This window comes from Danio aesculapii, chromosome 1, assembly GCF_903798145.1.
Source record: "Danio aesculapii chromosome 1, fDanAes4.1, whole genome shotgun sequence".
In the NCBI taxonomy this organism is placed as follows: domain Eukaryota; kingdom Metazoa; phylum Chordata; class Actinopteri; order Cypriniformes; family Danionidae; genus Danio; species Danio aesculapii.
In genome coordinates this window covers 29,440,790-29,462,648 of record NC_079435.1, presented here as the reverse complement: position 1 = coordinate 29,462,648, position 21,859 = coordinate 29,440,790, and the positions used below count along the sequence as shown (strand labels likewise).

The 21,859-nt window shown below is 35.6% G+C and overlaps 1 protein-coding gene across 1 annotated transcript; it reads left to right on the top strand.

Moving 5' to 3' along the window:
* Positions 1 to 6,603: 6,603 nt before the first annotated feature.
* eef1a1b (eukaryotic translation elongation factor 1 alpha 1b) lies at positions 6,604 to 21,859 on the top strand. Its single transcript, XM_056458449.1, has 8 exons — positions 6,604 to 6,709; positions 8,183 to 8,355; positions 11,088 to 11,267; positions 11,376 to 11,672; positions 13,845 to 13,995; positions 14,390 to 14,646; positions 17,353 to 17,587; positions 21,115 to 21,859. Exons 2-8 carry the CDS (start codon positions 8,212 to 8,214, stop codon positions 21,237 to 21,239), a joined length of 1,389 nt encoding a protein of 462 aa, XP_056314424.1. The 5' UTR covers positions 6,604 to 6,709; positions 8,183 to 8,211; the 3' UTR covers positions 21,240 to 21,859.

Below are 21,859 nucleotides of genomic sequence, written 5' to 3'. Positions count from 1 at the left end.
ATGGCTTCTCCTTTAAAAAAATAATAAAAAATAAAATAAAATAAATATTAATCTCAAATCAAACCAATTTCTAGTGCACCATTTATTTTGGGCCACATTTAGCTGCCATATCTGATTTTAATCTCCCTGACAATTACAAGTAGGTCACCATCTTAGTGCTTCTGAGATGATTTGAGAGGAACAGAAGATAAAGAAACGAAAAGGTGCTAACTGCAAGCATTGAAAACATTTTCAATGCAGATAAATTCCATTAACACAAAAACAAATCTGAGCAGAATCAAAGAAAAAAGCGACTAAGGCAAAAACAAGGTTCACTACTGACATTGTAAACTGGCAACAAAATAACAAAGATTTATGAACCATTTTGCTCTAGACATTTAGTCTCCTCCTGTTTGAATTTGAGTGAACTGTGTCCTATTGTAAATTGCAGTGTGAAGTGTGACCATATGAAGCCTCTAACAGATGGCAGTTTGTAGCTACATATTGAAAGTAGATTATCTCTACTGATCCGCTGTTCAGAGTGACAATCAGCATAACTGAAGCATGCGGTTCCATTAAAAATTGCTTGACCAATATAATAAAAATATAACAGCAACTTCAGCGTGCGGTGTTTATTGCTGAGCAATACAAATCAATAATAAATGCTTTTTAAAACTGTGCATTTGACATCTAAATAGCTTGCACTGTTATTCCTTAGTCCCTCATAAATGACAACAATTCACTGATCCTGAGAACTGGGCAGTTTTCTAATTAAATGTCTCGAGGTTCATTCTTAGAGACCTCTGGTTTGTTTTACCTGGGCTTTTACAATCAATGAGAAAAAAAAATGTCTCACACTAAACCCACAATACCTCAGTTATGCAATCATCTATGCAGTCCTTTTTTTTTAAATGAGAGAGAGAGAGAGAGAGAGAGTCTTGGCAGGCAAAAAGAGCAAAAGGAACACTTACCATATCTTTGATATTCCTTTTCTTAATAACAAAAAAAGAATAATAATCCAGATTTGGTGAATGAAACAGGTGTCTGTAGCCTGCGTCACCGAGCTGCTAGTCCTGTTTCACTATGTCATGACCTCTGTTTGTGGAAAGTTATGATATGACGCATCATTGTCGAAGTCCTTTTTGCTCGGCCCGGGTTTGTTACATGGCCTGAATTTGGTGCTGTTTTCCCCAGGTGGCCCCAGGACCTAGATTTATAAAAATATCACCCAATCATAGAAGCAGCAAGGATGAGAGAATGAGAGAGAGATTCGAGAAAATTAGCTGGAACTGGAATGCAATGCAGTTCATTTTTATAATGTATTGTGGAAATTGTGATCTGTTGCATACAGTGCATGCTTCTCTGTGTTCACAATATATTGATATTTCAAACAAACCAGAGATGCTTAAAAGAAAAGAAAAGAAAGAAAGAAAGAAAGAAAGAAAGAGAGAGAGAGAACACTTACAGTACAAACTCATTGCCAGATTTAAAGAGATAATACAAACATTTCAATTCACTTAGTATCTCACCTTCTTTTTTTCTGCTGAACACAAAAAAGGGAGTCACGGTGGTGCAGTGGGTAGCACGATCGCCTCACAGCAAGAAGGTCACTGGTTCGAGCCATAGCTAGTTGGCATTTCTGTGTGGAGTTTGCATGTTCTCCCCGTGTTGGTGTGGGTTTCCTCCAGGTGCTCTGGTTTCCCCCACAGTCCAAAAGACATGCACTATAGGTGAATTGGGTTGGCTAAATTGTCCATAGTGTATGTGTGTGAATGAATGATGGCATCCGCTGCATAAAACATATGCTGGAGAAATTGGCGGTCCATTCCGCTGTGGCGACCCCAGATTAATAAAGTGACTAAGCCGAAAAAGAAAATGAATGAATGAATGAATGAACACAAAAGAAGATATTCTGAAGAATGTTAGATACTGGTAACCACTGACCTTCATAGTACGAAAAACAACTGTGGAAATCAATGGTTTCATACATTTTTCAAAATAACTGCATTTGTGTCAACAGAAAAGCTGAAACAATTTTGTGACAAGTGAAGAGTGAGTAAATGATAACAGAATTTTCAGTTTTGCATGAGCTATCTCTTAATAAAGCAGAATCAGGGGATATAAATTTAATGTAAATGCTTCTGAGATGCGGAAAACCCCCATTTAAACACTCATTAAAACACTCAATCTTTCTGATCCTTTTTTCAACAGTGATGAATTGTTGTATATTGTACATGCGAGCATATGTCAATGGCTGTAAGAGTTTCTCTGACCTCATTTGAGATATAAATAAACCTTGTTCTTGGACTGAAGTTTCAAGTGGAATTCTTTCATAAACCATCCCAGTCTAACACTAGGCTTTATCTTTTTGTACAGAATACCAGCCCACACAATGAAATCTCAAAATATTTATTGAGATGACTATTTGTGGTAGATATGCTATGGGGGAGTTTGTTAATGAATACACTGAGATAACATTTAAAATTAACCGTGGAATCTCACATTTCCAAACACTCAGCTCTGTGTATCAGATATATATGAAGGACTTTATTTAGCATACAGTAAGCCATTCTGGGAGATCTGAGAGGTAATGGCACTGCTGAGGCACAGATGGTGATCTATTTACAACTCTTACTTTAGAACTTAAAGTTTCCCATGTGTTTTGGCCTGCTACACTTTATTCATTATTAATCACATGTAAAACACTGATAACAATGAAGACTCCCACTTTAAGCTAAATTTAGTCTTCTGTTTAAAGAAAACTTACTTGGAGAACTGTATTTTAGAAAGCGAGGAGACAATATCTGAAAACAAGACCATTAAAGTAATAGTTTGCATAAAAATATTATATATTGTAAGATGTTTTTATAAATAATTTTTATATAATGGATAGACACTTTTAGAAAAGAAACTTGCTATAAAAACAATAAACAACCAAATAAATGCATAGAGACATACAGGCATACACTCACTGGCCACTTTATTAGGTACATCTTACAAGTACCGTATTGGATCCCCCTTTGCCTTCAGGACTGCCTTAATCCATCATGGCATAGATTCAACAAGGTGCTAGAAATATTCCTCTGAGGTTCTGGTCCATATTGACATGATAGCATCACACAGTTGCTGCAGATTTGTCCAATAGTATCTGGATGCAGCCTTTATGATGCAAGCTGAGATTGCATCACTCAGCGATGCAAAGTCAGACACAATGCACTCAATGGAGCGAGTGATGTCAGGGGTAGGGTTAGGGGTGGGGTTAGGTGAGTCCATTAAAAAGCATTGGATGCAGCATAGATTGCACTGCACCAGGTCTGCATCCAGACCCTGACTGTGGAGGCCATTTGAGTACAGTGATCTCATTGTCATGTTCAAGAATCTGGTCTGAGATAATTCACGCTTTCTGACATGGCGTGTTATCCTGCTGGAATTAGCCATCAGAAGATGGGTACACTGTGGTCATAAAAGGAGGGTCATGGTCAGCAACAATACTCAGGTAGCCTGTGGCGTTGACACAATGCTCAATTGGTACTAATGGGCTCAAAGTGTGCCAAGAAAATATCCCCCACACCATTACACCACCACCACCAACCTGAACCGTTGGTACAAGGTAGGATGGATCCATGCTTTTGTGGTGATCCATGCTTTTGTGGAAATCGAGACTCATCAGACCAGGCAACATTTTTGGCAACATTTTTCCAATCTTCTATTGTCCAATTTTGGTTTACCTGTGTGAATTGTAACCTCAGTTTCCTGTTCTAAGCTATCAGGAGTGGCACCCGGTGTGGTGTTCTACTGCTCTAGCTCATCTGCCTTAAGGTTGGACGTGTTGTGTGTTCAGAGATGCTCTTCTGCATACCTTGGTTGTAACGAGTGATTATTTGAGTTACTGTTGCCTTTCTATCAGCTGAAACCGGTCTGGCCATTCTCCTCTGACCTCTGACCATTTGCGCCCACAGAACTGCCGCTCACTGAGTCGCTGTCATGTGATTGGCTGATTAGAAATTTGTGCTAATAAGCAGTTGGACAGGTGTACCTAATAAAGTGCCCGGTGAGTGTACATACATACATACATACATACATACAAACATACTGTACATACATACATAAATTTATCTGAACTCATTGCTTGTTACTCATCTATTTTTCAGGCCCAAGCGAGAGAAATGCATATTCACATTTTCACAGCTTACTGTAACAGTTTGACAGTTTTTCATCTCTGGCCACTTGGAAGTTACTGGCAGGTACAGTGATCTTCCATTTGGGAATGATGTTATTTACTGGCTCAAGTCACTTCATGTAATAACAGCTGGGAAGATGATTAAGCAGGTCATAAAAATGATAACAGCACCAAACACTCAAACAATGGGTGTACATTTACATAGTTACCACTGAGGCTTTGGCTCATGGTTGTTTTTATTATATCAAAAGCCATAGTTCTTCTATAGACTAAGTATAGCTGAAGGCAAGGGCATTTGAAGGCCTTAGATGGGCTCAGACCATCAAATGAAAAGTTGTGTCAAAGAAAAATGTGCCCAGCTTTTAGGCTTTATAATTGACCCATTCAAATATTTGATTTTACTTTTTACTTTACATTTACTTGTCAGTATTGAGACACATCTGATTGGTTTGTATTGTAAGATTTTAGCAGTAAAAAGAATACCACTTAAGGGTTCACCCAAAATGAAAATTCTATCATCATTTACTTCTCATTTCATTATTATGTTGTACATAAAGGAAGATAGGAAAAAATATTTTTCCAATATTCTTCAGAATCTTCTTCAGAACATTTTGTGTTCAACAGAAGAAAGAAATCCATAAAAGTTTAGAACCACTTGAGTTTGAGGAAATGTTGAGGAAAGTGAATTTTTTTCTGGGTGAATTATGCCTATAACATAACAAATTTTACAGTCTTATGAAAGTCTGGTGAAAGGAAGATTCACTTATTATGACCCAACACAAAGTACAGAAAGTGAGAGTGACTTGGATATTGATAGTTTTTTCTCTCTCTCAGTTAGATGATCTTGTCGTCAGATTGAGAGTTCCAGCATAGTGAGTGATAATGCTTGTGTGTTTAAATGCAACCTGGATTGTGTTTTCTGTCTTGTCTCCATTGTCTCTTTCTTTACTTTTGTGTCAATCAATACCACATAATATGTCAAGATAAGGAGTGATTCACAGAAGCTTACTACTTCAGCTGCAGTGTTTTAATTGTTGGTGGGAAGTTTAGGGAACGCAATGTGTATACTGTATATTACTGTATAGTGTAAACTGATATTGCCTGTTTAGATGTTACATTTTATAGAAATGTATCTCCTATCAAAAATAATTTTGCCTACATAGAAAATATATTCAATCCAAGAAAAGTTTATATTTGAATGTTTCAAGAATTTATGAAAATAAAAAATTTGAATGTGGGTGAAACTATCATCATGTAAAATTATGTAAAATACATAATTATGTAAAAATCAAACAACATTATTCTGAACACATTTTATCATAATCTAATTATATCAAAAATGTCTTGGTACACTGTAATTATTTGACTATTTGAAAAAAGTAAGTAAACAGGTTACCATAAAATTAAGTAAATGAATTATGTGCATATTTATAAAAATTTTTTAAGTATAATTTCAATTTACAGACAATTGCTTTTTAAAATGTAACAATGGATAAAACATCCTTAGTTTGAAGGATAGTAACAAAGTATCTCAAAAATAAGTGAATATTTTTACATTGGGGTTGCAATGTGGTTCTTAAACAGCGACTTCCAATGGATTTAATATGCCTGACAAGATTTTTTTGGTACTGTATATAAACTACAATGAATCAGTTATTTTAGTAGGTGTGCTCTGTGAATAACTTTAAAATAAAGAAAAAAAAGTATTTTATTTTTTACTTCTAAGTGAATAATTAAACAAAAATGAATGTTTATTAGCAATATCAATTTAACATACAAAGTTAACATACAAAGAAAAAAAAAATCAAACCTTAGTTTCAAACGAAGAGTTCAGATGCAAAAACCTCTATGTGCCATCTGTAATTTTCTTTTACAATGAGAATTTTTCTCAGCCTCTTATTTTTATGTTCAGTTATTTCATGTTAAAATTACATGATGAAAATAACCCATTCTTTGCCATAAAAGTGAAATTACTAAAACAAGACATAGGAGCCTGAGAAAAATGCTAATATTAGAAGAAAATTTAAGATGGCACTTGCGTCTTAACTCTTCAAATTGATTATTTTGATGCTTGAAACCATTTTATAATATTTGATGTGCATAAAATAAATGAAGACATTCCATATTATTAAATAACAAGCATAAGGTGATAGAATTAATACTGATTTGCAGCAGCTGAAAATTTGCCTTTGTGGCTAACTCTGGCTTATTTACTATTTTTTTTACAGTTGATTAATGAGCATTGTCTCTGTTAAAAAAAAAAAAAAAAACAGGTAACAGACCATCTGAAAAAGACACCCCTCATGCAAAACCTATTAAGCATCAAAAAGTCAAATAGGCTCTTTTGTATGGTTACCTTTATTTGTTATTCCTATATTCCGATATACCCTATATTTGTTATTGGACATCTCCCTCTAGTGGATAAACATGAAACACGCTTTTATAACACGGCGACATCAGCGGCACCTAGGCAGCAGAATCATCTAATACAACAGACAAACATCGCGACTTCACTCCTGCCTCCCCGGACTACGGGCAGCTCTCTTCAAGGTTGGACACCTGAAAAACACGACCTCTCCGCGTCTTCTATTTACAATGTCGCTTTACAATGACTTGCTGGTGGGAATAAGCGGTCGGGAGATTTGTTTGGCTATTAAGGAATGCATGATGTGCGGTATTTGAGTTTTATTTGCAGAGAGGACATACAGTAATAGCTACAAAAACATGGCGCTGATGAAACTGATAGGGTCTGTTATGGAACGTTAATATTATTTTATTTCCTTGCGTTTTAGCAAGCAGTTTTTTTTTTTTTTTATCAGGCCAAATGATGTGGAGAGCTGTTCATACTGTACATGCATGCCGTTATTACATAACCCTGTCATATTTGTTAATCTTGTTATGCATATCAAATTCTTTGGGGATTATTATTGAAAATATGTACACATGAGAATTAAAAGAAAGCTGAAGTTAAATATATTGTCGTCTTATTTAGATTAGGCTATTAGACTAATCAAGTTTTGCCGCATACGGCTGGTGGCCCGTACTGCTACAAAGTAACCCAGACAACGGTAGAAAAAAGACATGAAGCATTCAAGGATACTGTGACTTTAGCTTATGTATCAGGTAAATTAAATAATTAACTTCAATATTGGCCTAATGTGATTTCAAATTCAATTTCAAGTTTCTTTTTTTGTTTAGATTTTATGCCAAAAATACAGATTTTCTTATACTCTTTACTGTTTACTAGATTCCTTTTAATGACAAAAGATTCAATTATAACCATCATCATAAACTACATCTTCAACAGCATAACATAACACATTTACTGTTTAATGCTATAAGTGAGCATCATTTAAGCTGACATAGGACATACATTAATAACATATTACATTGTACATATTAATATTAATATGAAGTAAACAAGCTAAATAAAAAGAGCTGAGAAAATAAAGAGAAAAGAGCTATTAAAGGAATATTCCTAACTCTGTGGGCTTTGGGTAACACTGTAGTTTATCAGTTCCTCAGCTATTTTAGATTTCAGTATTAAATAGAGGCTTATACCTGCATATTATTGAGATATTTGTTTATTTGTACTTATAAAGTACATATTCTGCATTGTCTTATTCTCCATCTCTAATCCTACCTACCAAAACCTACCAAACCTATCCTTAGTTATTATAAATAAGTGAGTTTATTGTGCTAAAAGTCATTTTACCATTCACAGTTTTATGTTTTGTTAATAGTGAGAATTGTAGCTCTCTTAAAATAAGTGACTGGAGTTTGTGTTTTTTGCTGATCGTTAAGAGATTTTATATGTTATAATCTGTAATATTCGTTCTTAGAGCCAAAAAAACTCAATGGCTACCGGTATCCAACATTCTCTTTTTTATGTTCAATAGAAGAAAGAAACTGATAAAGGTTTGTAATTTCTTTAACTGGTGGTCGTAGTACATCTGACCGCAATTAGACTATAAATAACTTATTTGGATGATGAATTATTTAGTCTCCTTTTTCCTTTTGTAGGCTGGCTGTAACTCAATGAGAGCGCAGCGATGGGTAAGGAGAAGCTCCATATTAACATCGTGGTCATTGGCCATGTAGATTCAGGAAAGTCCACCACCACTGGCCACCTCATTTACAAGTGTGGAGGCATCGACAAGAGGACCATTGAAAAGTTTGAGAAGGAAGCTGCAGAGGTATAGCTGATTGCTGCAGTGTTATTATTACAATTATTCAAAGAGGCTCAATGTGTGAAATATGACCTACTTCCACCATATTTAAAAAAAGAAAGTGCTGAAGTACTGAATATCAGTGTGAGTCATACAGTAGATGTGAGAATTTTCCACTGTAGGTGATTTTATAAAAATTGTTTAATAATTTACAGGGATAGATTTCCCCAAAATAAATGACTTTTGAAATCAAATTTGGTATACAGTTGAATTCAAAATTATTAGCTCTTCTGTGATTATTTTTTTACTTTTTCAAATATTGGCAAAAGAATCTTTAACAGACCAAGTAATTTTTCAAAGTATTTCCTATATTTTTTCTTCTAGAGAAAACTAGAATAAAAGCAGTTTTAATTATTATTTTTTTGATTGTCTACAGAACAAGCCATCATTATACAATGACTTACCTAATTACCCTAACTTGCCTAATTAACCTAATTAACATAGTTAAGCCTTTAAATTGCAATTTAAGCTGAATACTAGTCTCTTGAAAAATATCTAGTAAAACACTGTCATAATAATAATAAATAATTCAGGGGGGCTAATAATTCTGTTTTCAACTGTATATATATATATATATATATATATATATATATATATATATATATATATATATATATATATATATATATATATATATATATATAACTGAGTCAACTACAGTATTTGGGTTAAAAGTTGAGTGAAAAGTTCAACTCAAAAAAAAAAAGTTGTGCAGCAAGTTGAGTCAACTTTTTATTTTTTTGAGTGTACACCACTGCTGCTGTGGTGGGGTGTGTCCTGTGTAATTTTGAGTGTTAAAAACAGAGATTGGTGGATGGAATCTATGCAAATACCCCCCAGCTAACAATTTTAGGTTCTGAAAATGTTGCCGTAATGTTCCTATTAAGTTACATAACAGTATTTTTGTTAATGTGTTTAGAGTGTACAAAGCATCCTGTCTTAGACTGTAAACATGTTTTTGTATGATAATGTTATTTAAAACATTTTATAATGTTTCAGTCTCATCCATAATGCATTACAATATTGAGTAACTCCCCAAAAAAGTAACTAGTTGCATTACTTAGTTACTTTATATGGTAAGTAATGCATTTTGAGTTACTTTTGCGTTACATTTTATTACCTGAGTGAGGCTTGATATTTTGTTTTAGAACTTGTTTTGTGCTCTGCAATTAACAGTGCACTGTGTAACCCATGCACCTATATTTATCTATTTATATAAAAACACATCAAAAATAATATTTTAGGATAATGTTATCGTAGAACTTCCTGACCCCAGAGGTTTACATGCTGTATATACAGATTATTTAAACTTTGAAGCAATGTGTTTGCTACTTTTGTGCTATTTGTCTTAAGTAAAATCACTGTCCTTTGAGACAAATACTTTTTCTATTTTCTTCAATGCTTTCAAAATAATGAACACATTCTCTCATTAACTGTGTGATTCATTGTGACTACTTTAATTTTAATTCAGCAATTTATTTTTTAAAAGCTAATCAATTAAACTAAGTAACTTGCATTACATTTTCCAAAAAGTAACTCAAATATTATTACTTATTTTTTTTAAAGTAATGCGTTACTTTACTCTTTACTTAGAAAAGTAATATTATTATGTAACTCACGTTACTTGTAATGCGTTACCCCCAACACTGGTCTTATCTCATATTAATGTTCTCAGAAGGTTTTTAAAACATCATTAGAGCATTCCATCCACATTATATTAATGTTCTAAGAATGTTTTCCTATAAGCATTGCAAGCATGTTTCAAAAACATTTAAACAAGTTTTAAGGAACATTACAGAATTTTCAGAGAAAGTTCCTTGTTTGCAGGGATATTACCTCTACCAGCAGTACCAAAATAGTTTTTTTTTTTACCAGTTTCTACACTTTGTTTTTCATTTAGTTAATTCCTTACATTTATATTGCACTTTTTCTGGACACTTAACTCGCTTTACACATTTTTTCGGGAATAACCTCATCCACCACTAGTTTGCAGCATCCACCTGGATGACGTGAAGGCAGCCATATTGCGCCAGTCCGCACATCACACACCCGCTGATTGGTGCAGAGGAGACAGGGTGATGAAGCCAATTATGATAAGGGGATGGTTTGGAGGCCATGATGGACAGAGGCCAGTGGGCAAATTTGGCCAGGATGACGGGGTTAAACCCCTACTTTTTTTCAAAGGACATCCTGGGATTTTTAACGACCACAGAGAGTCAGGACCTCGGTTTAACATCTCATCCAAAAAATGGCACTCACCGAGCAGTATAGAGTCCCCTTGAATATATTGGGATGCTAGGACCCACACAGAGCACAGATTGTGCACCCGCTGCTGGTCTCACTAGCATCACTTCCAGCAGCAACCTAGCTTTCCCATCCAGGTACTGACCAGGTGCAGCCCTGCTTAGCTTCAGTAGGTGACCATGTGAGAGTTGCAGAAAGCTAGCTTCTGGCTATTGTTGTTTACATTTGGAGGTATGTAGGTATTTGGAAGTATTTGGAAGGTATGGAGGTATTTGGAAGTATTTCACATTTGGAGGATGCTATTTAATAATGCTAGAATGCTCTTTAGCTAATTAAATTAGAAGACTGAAAATTACTTCTGCAAAATGCAATATATAGTGTGACAGGTCAGCCTTTGAAGAAATTTGTTTATAGATTTTTTTTCTAAACAAATATATTTTCTTCACATTTTATAGATGGGAAAAGGCTCCTTTAAGTACGCATGGGTCCTTGACAAACTGAAAGCTGAGAGAGAGCGAGGCATCACCATCGATATCTCCCTGTGGAAGTTTGAGACCAGCAAATACTACGTTACCATCATTGATGCACCAGGACACAGAGACTTTATTAAGAACATGATCACTGGCACTTCACAGGTTTTTAACCACAAATCAATCTCTTTTCCATTACACAATTTTAATAATCCATTATAATATAATATTATTATAATATAATAATACATTTTATTCCACTTGTTGATACAGGCAGACTGTGCTGTGTTGATTGTAGCGGCTGGTGTTGGTGAATTTGAGGCTGGTATCTCAAAGAACGGGCAAACACGTGAACATGCCTTGCTGGCGTACACTCTCGGTGTTAAACAATTGATCGTGGGCGTCAACAAGATGGACTCTACAGAACCCAATTACAGCCAGAAGCGCTATGAGGAGATTGTGAAGGAAGTCAGCACTTATATCAAGAAAATTGGCTACAACCCTGATACTGTGGCATTTGTTCCCATCTCTGGATGGAATGGGGATAACATGCTGGAGGCCAGCCCAAACGTAAGTGTTTCATTAGCTATGTTATTAACAGATTCAGTATTTTTAGATATTAAGTACTGTAATATCACTGAATTAATGTTGGCTCTTTACAAACCAAACTCTGATTTATCAGACGCATTTTGAAGATTTTTTTGAAGAGGCAAAACATTATGTCAGTCAGTGTATGTTATGGATTAGGTTCAGTGCATCCGGAAAGTATTCATAGTGCTTCACTTTTTCCAATTTTTTTATGAAACAGCCTTATTCCAAAATGGATTAAGTTAATTTATTTCCTCCAAATTCTACACACAATACCCCACAATGATAATGAGAACAAAGTTTTTTTGATATTGTTGCAAATTTATTAAAAATAAAAAACCTGAAAAATCACATGAACATAAGTATTCACAGCCTTTGCTCAATACTTTGTTGATGCACCTTTGGCAGCAATTACAGCCTCAAGTCTTTTTGAATATGACGCCACAAGCTTGGCACACCTGTCTTTGGGAATTTTTGCCCATTCCTCATTGCAGTACCTCTCAAGCTCTATCAGGTTGGATGGGAAGCGACGGTGTACATCCATTTTCAGATCTCTTCAGAGATGTTCAGTAGGATTTACGTCTGGGCTCTGGCTGGGCCACTCAAGGACATTCACCAAGTTATTGTGAAGGCACTCCACTGATATTTTGGTGGTGTGTTTTTGGTCATTGTCCTGCTGGAAAATGAACCGTCGCCCCAGTCTAATGTCAAGAGCACTCTGAAGCAGGTTTTCACTCAGGATGTCTCTGTACATTACTGCATTCATCTTTCCCTCTATCCTGACTAGTCTCCCAGTTCCTGCTGCTGAAAACCATCCCCACAGCATGATGTTGCCACTACCAGGTTTCACTGTAGGGATGGTATGAGCCTGGTGATGAGCGGTGCCTGAACGCCTGGCATTTACTCCAGAGAGTTCAATTTTAGTCTCATCAGACCAGAGAATTTTGTTTCTTATGGTCTGAGAGTCATTCAGATGCCTTTTGGCAAATTCCAGGGGGGAGTGGCTTCTGTCTGGCCACTCTACCATACAGGCCTGATTGGTGGATTGCTGCACAGATGGTTGTCCTTCTGTAAGGTTTTCCTCTCACTACAGAAGAACGCTGGAGCTCAGACAGAGTGACCATCGGGTTATTGATCACCTCCCTGACTAAGACCCTTCTCCCCTGATCACTCAGCTTAGATGGCTGGCCAGCTCTAGGAAGAGTCCTGGTGGTTCCAAGCATCTTCCACTTACGGGTAATGGAGGCCACTGTGCTCATTGGAACTTAAAACTCAAAGCAGCAGAAATTTTTCTGTAACCTTCCCCAGCCTTGTATCTTGAAACAATTCCGTTGTCTTCATGCTTGGTTTGTGCTTTGACATGCACTATCAACCCTGGGACCTTACATAGACAGGTGAATGCCTTTTCAAATCATGTCCAATCAACTGAATTTACCACAGGTGAACTCCAATTAAGCTGTTGAAACATCTCAAGAATGATCAGTGGAAACAGAATGTACCTGAGCTCAATTTACAGCTTCATGGTAAAATGTGTACATGTGATTTTTCAGGTTTTATACTTTTAATAAATGTGCAACAATTAAAAAAAAATTTTTTTTTACATTGTCATTATAGGGTATTGTGTGTAAAATTTTGAGGAAATAAATGAATTTAATCTATTTTGGAATAAGGCTGTAATGTAAAAAATGTGGAAAAAGTGAAACGCTATGAATACTGTATTTTTTCAATATTCGGTATATATTTTGCAAACTGGAATCTTTTGAAATCCATATTAGAGCTAAGAATAGAACATTCATTCATTCATTTTCTTTTCGGCTTAGTTCCTTTATTAATCCAGGGTCGCCACAGCGGAATGAACCGCCAACTTATCCAGCATGTTTTTACGCAGCGGATGCCCTTCCAGCTGCAACCCATCTCAGGGAAAGTGAATAGAACATTCAACGAACATTCAAAAGAGCTAAAGGATTTCCCTTTAACCATTATAAATGTCTTTCCTAAATAAAATAAATAATATCTTTATAAAATAATATATTAGAAAAAGGACTTAACTGACCCCAAACTTTTGAAAGATTGAATATGTGAGTCCTAAGATGTTCTAGATGTTCAAAACCTTCCAATCTCTTACTTTAACCAGCTATGATAATATGTGTCTAGATGACATGGTTCAAGGGCTGGAAGATCACCCGAAAGGATGGAAGTTCCTCTGGGACGACTCTGTTGGAGGCTCTAGATGCCATTCAGTCTCCAACCCGCCCCACTGACAAACCCCTCCGACTCCCTTTGCAGGACGTCTACAAGATTGGAGGTACAGTAAGCTATTTTGTTTAGATTTGTTACCATATTAATCTTTTTAAGGTATCTATGCATTAAATAAAGCCAATCCATCTGTAAATATTACCATAGTTTTTCTATAACTGCACTTTATAACTATATACCTATATCCTGCACTTGCTGCTATTGCACTGCTGGTTAGACCGAAACTGCATTTCGTTACCTTGTACTTGTACATGTGTAATGACAATAAAGTTGAATCTAATCTAATCTAATCTAATCTAATCTAATCTAATCTAATCTAATCTAATCTAATCTATATACTTCACCTTTATGTATGCTGATCTCAACATAACAAGAGATAAAATAACTGAGATTGCCGATAAACCCAGACAATTCCTATCTGTTTTTTTTCTGTCACTTTTTAGGAATTGGTACAGTGCCTGTGGGACGTGTTGAGACAGGCATTCTGAAACCTGGCCTGGTTGTGACATTTGCCCCTGTGAATGTAACCACTGAGGTGAAATCTGTTGAGATGCACCATGAGGCACTTTCTGAAGCTCTTCCCGGCGATAATGTGGGATTTAATGTGAAAAATGTCTCGGTCAAAGATATCAGACGTGGAAATGTTGCTGGTGACAGCAAGAACGATCCTCCACAAGAGGCAGCAAGTTTCACTGCTCAGGTAACCTTGTAGGCCTTGATCACACCAAATGCACTTTTTGTGCTGAGAGGTGTCTTTTTGAATACAATACAATACAAAAATACAAAAAACTTTATTGTCAGACATACAAAAAAAATATATATTTTTTTTTACACAAACCGTATCCAACTCCAAGACAGCCTGATATAAAAATTACTTTTTAAATTTCACTTTATTAAAACTTGGGATTTTAATTGTATAGATTCATGATTTAACACATGACTAGGGTTCGAAATGATGTTCCTTGCCAGCCTTGTGAGGTTCTTGTAATACGAACGGTCATAAATGCTCAAGAGGCTTTCCTACTATCTTTGAACAGATTTTAATTTGGTTCATCAACTTTGTTTTTAGAATCACAGACAGACTCATATACCATACAGAATTACAATACTCCAGAACACTCATAAGTACAGACATAATAAAAATATTCAAGAATCTTTTTTGATGCTGCAAAAGGTCTAAGACAATGCAAAAAATAGATTCTTTGTTTTATCTTGTTACACACACTATCACTATGATCTTTCCATGAAACCTTGTTGTCTATTATTACACCCAAATGCTTATATTTGTCTACCTGTCTGATGTTTACATAATGTATAACTACAAGGTTTGTAGATACATCAGATGTTGTGCACCTGAACACAATTTGCTCTTTTTCTTGAATGGTGTTTTAACCACCTGCTGCACCTCCCATTTTTGCTGTGCCTGCAGTTGAAAAAAGTCAACTCTGAGCGCAAAAATCGACCTATGTCAGTAGCGTCTTTTTTATTTTCCAATCAAATAAAAGCAGAGGCAGGGTTTCCATTGAGTTGACGGCGGTGTTTGTGTTGTCAAGACGACTACAGAGACTTTTAAAGGTGCTGTATGTAAGTTTTTGACTCCTCTAAAGCATAAAAATACCATAATATGTTTGCATTTTTCAGAAATATGCTAAGTGACCATACTTGTTTATCTAAAAAACAATGCTGAAGTCAGTTTTTAGGTTTTGAAAATGTGTTTTCCATGCTTGAACACTGTCTTTGTTTTAGTTCTTTTAACCTGCCCAATGCCAGTTTAGCCAATTATATTTCAGCACCCCGGGTTGCCTTGTTGGAAAATTGCATATTTCATTCATTCATTCAGGAAGGCTTTCAAAGCATGCGCCCGTGACTGAAATGCTACCTCTGGTGGACAGTAGCAGACTCCGATGATGAAATGAGACGCAGATTCAGAGTTCCACATGAGGTTATTAATTAGAAAATAATATAAATATTACGAGCTTAAAAATTAGGTGAGCAAGTTACTCTGTAACCCCATGTCCTAACAACACTCTACGTGATGAGATTTGCAGTGATAAGCAATTTGGCTGTTTGCACCACACAAAACACGACAGAAATTTAAATACAGCCACTCAGAAGCACAGAATATGTCCTCACTCACGAAATGGTAAGGTTTATAATCTAATTAATTCATATTAATACCTCTTTAATATTATTAAATGTACATGCTAAATCACTGAAATTTGTTGGTTTGCGTTATTTCACAGTTTTAAAGTTCAATTTTAAATGGTTTATTTTATTTTTAAGGTGAACTATCTGCTGCTGCTTTCAGTAGTATGGCAATAAATGTAATGTAAAATGGCATTCAAACTCACGTTGTTAGCATTTAACGCTGAATAAAGCACATGAAGTATACCTAAGGTGCTCATTGTCAGTTTATCCTGTTCAGCTGCAAGAAATAGAAGCCGTTTCTAAAATATCAATTCAAGGTGTTGGTTAGAACAAAAACTCCTTTTAATATGGAAAATGTTCCTTATATTGCATGTTGTTGCTTTTATTTAGAACACGACTAAAATCAGCCCCTAGGTTTGATTGTTAGACTCGCTCTCAATCTGGCAACCTGAGCTTGCATTTGTTTTGGTCCAGGAATGTAAAACCTAGTTCACTGGGTGTCAAACTTACATACTGCACCTTTAACGGTGGAGGGGGGACTAGAGGTCACTGTTTTGAGTTATCCGGAGCTGTTTGACTTCACAAATTGTGAATGTCACAAAATTGTTAAATTTTACAGTTATCAATACCAACAGCAATGCTCATGCACAATACACAGCTGATTCAGCCTTTGCTTAATGACATAAAAAGTGCAGTGCACTTCTTTTTTTCTTGTCAACAAGAAAAAGACAGTGTAGTGCATCTCACATTCTCAGAACAGAAAAGTATGTTCGGTGTGATCAGCCCCTAATTCACACCAAATGCATCTCTGCTTCTAAAAACGTGAGACACAATGCTTCGGAATGGTTTAAAAATAGTTCACCATAAAGGATGAGGGTTTCTGGACATTGCCAGGAACGAATGTAAACAAATATTTGTAATGATTGTCCCACCTCTGAGTGCTTCTAATTGGTTTACTGCTTTGGAACTGACAGTGATGTGCAACTGTGCTGTAAAAGTTGAGTGGCAATCCCGTGTGTGGGACTTAAAAAGATACAGGTGTAATACAAGTTTTTTTACATTTAAAAAAACATTGGAAAAGTAGTGAAAAGGAAAAATGCATTCTGTGTGAACTACTCCTAACACTTATCATGATGTAATATTTACATCAGCTGAATATGCTTTCAATGGTCTAACAGATGCTGGTATTTTTAAATGTACATTTTTTTCACAATATGTTGTCTTTACAAACTGCACACTTACTCTCTGCTCTGATCAGGTGATTATTCTGAACCATCCGGGTCAGATCAGTGCTGGTTATGCCCCTGTGCTGGACTGCCACACTGCTCACATTGCCTGTAAGTTTGCTGAGTTGAAGGAGAAGATTGACCGTCGCTCTGGGAAGAAGCTGGAAGACAATCCCAAGTCCCTGAAATCTGGTGACGCTGCTATTGTAGACATGATACCAGGCAAACCCATGTGTGTGGAGAGTTTCTCTGAGTATCCTCCTCTTGGTAAGCTTCATCTTCATTTATGCTTAAAGCTATGGATTTCTCTTGTGTGCTTATTATCAAATACTTTATTTCAGAAAAGTACATGTTGTCATTATTTTGCACACAACTGATGCATGCTTTAGGAGAGTTTATGCTGAGGTGATATAATAATGGCAGAGAAAGCACAAACGTGCTGCAAGTTGTATACTATTAGGGCTGCACAACATTACAATATTTTATTTTTCTGCCATACATATTGTGATATTGAGTATTGAAGTAGAATTGCTCTATTTGGAAAGAATTTAGGATTTTAGACGAACTCGGATAATTTTTTAAGGCAGTGCATCTGCATAAAATATAATAAACTGATCACAAGCATATAAGAATACAGTAGAGCAAAGTTACAAATGAAAGAAACAGTGCTTCATGGATTTCTGGTGAGTCTATCAGTAATGGGGTTTACAAATTGAATGTAAAATAGCACTGTACTGTATAGTTTTCTTTGTACATGTACATAAATACAATTAATAATTCTTGAAGCTAGAAACATTGGATTTTTTTTGTGTCTGAATGCTTAAACCTAATCACAGGTCTTAAAACACTTGCAGATGACAAACATTTTGGAAACTTTTTATGATTAAACTTTATGATTTACTTCACAAATCTCACTGAACTGTGGCTTCTGGTCAACTATAATCCCAATTCAACATTGCAGATCCTGCAGATTATTCATATTAGTGCTGAAATGATATATATTGTGCAGCCCTAAATACTATAGTGTTTTGAACCAGACTACAGTAAAATGTATTGTATTGTATATATTTACGACACATAAATACTACAGCATACTGCAGTATTAACTAGTGAACTGATAAATGAGCAATATCACACGAGTAGCAGTGTGATATTGCTGTATATCAGCACTGGTGGGAGGCGTGCGCTACGAGGCTGCAGGCCGAGCGCTGTAGAGTCCCACCAGTGATGATGTACAGCCATAGCGCGCTGCTACGAGTGGGATATTGTGTTTATATAACAGTTTAACGGCATAATTGTGCAAATAAAAAAGAAAATCAAACACGGAGAGTCTAAAATCCTTTTGTACGGGTAACTACTTTCTTCCACCATACCTTCACATCTGCAGCTGACCGTCAGAACAGCAGAAACCTTTGCTACTTCACCAACGTCACTTTAGATCTAGTATTTGAATGATTCTCTAGCGTAATGTCTAAAGTGATGACAAAGCAGGTGATTTTACTCACATTTTAAGATTATAAGGCTGAATGGCATGCAATGCAATCAGTCTAGAAACATTAGCCACAATAAGTAACCCCGAAAAAGCCAAAACAACGCAATCACTACCAGATTAGTGTTGTGTTTGTGATGAGGAAAAAGGCTCAACACATGTGGGCATTTCTTCTTTCTTTCTTTTTACTGAACTAGTCTGCTGTAACGAAAACAGGAGACTCATTAGAAACGAACAGATGGCCAACCAAAAAGTAACTCAGGGTTATACAAAGAGTGGCCAACAAAAATACATACATTCCTGTCCCATCTCACACTCAACACACTACAATTACTATGGTATAAATACAGCAGTACAACATAAAAAAGAGAGAGAACGACTTAGAGTGTCACTTACCAGATTTGATCAGCTGTAGTTTTAAAATTACACTCGTTTTTTTCCTTCTCTAGAGGCTTATTATGCGGTCTCTGTCGCCATCTTGTGGATGGACTACATCAACCATCTTTGCTCTGCTCAGTACAAAGACTGGCTCAGTATGACAGGCTCATGGATGCTGACATGCTGTATCTTCGAAATTATAAATATTTAAAATCGGCACTGTCCTTATAAATAAACTGCAAAGTTGCAATCTACATTCTACATTCAACTACATTCTACATTTAAAAGTACATTATGTTTTCCAACAGCGGCAATATTTGTCAAACTGTAGTGAGTTTATTGATCTACTGTCACTCTATGTGGGTGTAGTAATACAGAAGGGTGAGGAGTTCTGATATTGCAGAATATCGCACAGCTCAATCAGATTCAAGAACCAGACTGATCTGTTGCATAAACCGTAATAAATACTGTATAATAGATTTTTTTTATTAAATTAAACTGCGGGGTATTGAAATATAATATATTCTATAGTAACAGTTACAGTAATGTTTTTTTTTTACTTGTAATTATCACTGCAACTATAGAATTACCAAAACAGATATGTTTAAGTACTTTACTTTAAGATGGTTCAAACACATAGTACGTTGTATCTATTATAAATTACTATAGTATTTTTTCATGTGGGATGTTAGTTCAGGTCTACATTTTTAACAATATTAACAGATACAGCAGGTGCCTTTTAACATGAACTAAGAGTTTACAAAATGCTATTTTTAAAGTATTTTTCATTAATTCATGGTGTTACAGTGTTAAGGAATGCATTAATAAGGTAAATACATTATTATGGCAGCATGTAATTTGACTTTCTACGAAAGTGGTAACATTTGAAGGGGTGTTCATTAAACCTTAGTAATCATGACATGACACATGTTATGAATGTGAATTAGATTGTTTTCATACTTATAACAATTGTCATTGTGTGTAATTTTCTCAGTTATGACATTTTAAATGCGAAGATGGCATTGTTTGTTATGACAACATGACATGAACAAATACTTCACAACTCGTTTTTGTCTTTGTTATGACAACTTGAAATAACCAAGATAACAAAACTTGTCATAAATCTGTCATAAACATGATTGTCATGAAGCCATTATAAATATGTCATGAATTTTATAACACCATCATTAATTTTTTGGCCTCAGCCACAGTGAAAAAAAACTAAATGTCACATTATATGTCATTAAATATTAATGATGGTTTAATTATTTGACAAAGTAATGACATTTTTAAGGAGATATTTCAATGACAAATACAGTTTGTTTTACTGTTTTTTGATCAGAAAATATTCATAACACAAATATAATGCCTCATGACAATCATGTTTATGGCAGATTTATGACAAGTTATGTTATCTTAGTAATGTCAAGTTGTCGTGACAAAGATGAAGAGTGGTTGTGATGTATTTGTTTATGTCAGGTTGTGATGGACAAACGATAACACACAATACAAAGTCATCTTTGTATTTAAAATGACACAATCAAAGAGCTTAGAATGACCAAGAGGTGACACTCAATAGAACGTTCCATTGCAACAGCAGCGCCCAGCAACAGATACGGATTCCGCTATTTTGGAGTGAAAGCGGTCGGCTGTCCATTGGATCTTATTGCTGTTGCGATGGCAAGCAGCTGCTTTGTTTTTTACTTATTTATTTAAAAAGCACATTAAAGCTGAGATACAACCTGAAAGATGACAATATAGCACTTACCATTACAATCATCAGCACTTTTAATAGTTTATTTTACAGACTTATAATATGCTGTTGTTCTATTGGAATTTTCATTCCAAAATGGTCGCCTGCGCCATCTAGTGGCTGTTTACCAAATTGTTTACCAAATGTTTTTTTCTGATGTTCTTTATTTCCCAGGTCGTTTTGCAGTGCGTGACATGCGCCAAACCGTCGCAGTGGGTGTCATTAAGGGGGTTGAGAAGAAGACCTCGACCTCCGGCAAGGTCACTAAATCTGCCCAAAAGGCCCAGAAGAACAAATGAATGTTGTGCTGGGCTGCAAACACTTGGGTCAGCCACACCATGCCTCCTCTCTTCAACTCCATAAATAAAGCTTGGTTAATTGTCACAATGCATCGCAAAAGCAGAAGAAGGAAAAATCTAATTTACACCTGCTTGACAATGATTATGATAGTGATAAAAATGTTTAATCGTATGTCCTCTTTAAATTTGAAGTCTTTGTTGTGCTATTTGTTCTGTTGTTAAACTAATAAGCACTTTAAGCAGATCTGCCTCTAGTGGGAGTGTGGAATTAGCATTGTTTTTCTGTATTCCCAGCTTGTGTGCAATCCCTAAACCCTACTGCTAACAATGCTTGTGTGACCTTGCTAGCAATAGTAGCTAACTTTTCCTGCTTCTAGTCTTCTAGGATTGAGATTTTATGTTAATTCGTTCTGATTTGATGTTGTGATGTAACTTTATAGTTGCACTCATTGTCTTTTTTCTGTTAGCATGAAGCTAAAGTAGCTAGCGCACTTTACTGTCTACCCCAACAGAGCACTAAACAAGCATGAGCTATCTTGTTTGCACTTGCACTCATGTACTTTAAAGAGAATGTGATTCTCTGTTATCTAATGTATATCTGACCATAAGCAACAATAAAA

Excerpts from the sequence above, each read along its gene's own strand:
- eef1a1b (XM_056458449.1), top strand. The coding sequence starts at position 8,212 with ATGGGTAAGGAGAAGCTCCATATTAACATCGTGGTCATTGGCCATGTA. Across the intron at positions 8,356-11,087 it reads TTGAGAAGGAAGCTGCAGAG|ATGGGAAAAGGCTCCTTTAA; the intron begins GTATAGCTGATT and ends CACATTTTATAG. Across the intron at positions 17,588-21,114 it reads CTCTGAGTATCCTCCTCTTG|GTCGTTTTGCAGTGCGTGAC; the intron begins GTAAGCTTCATC and ends TTTATTTCCCAG.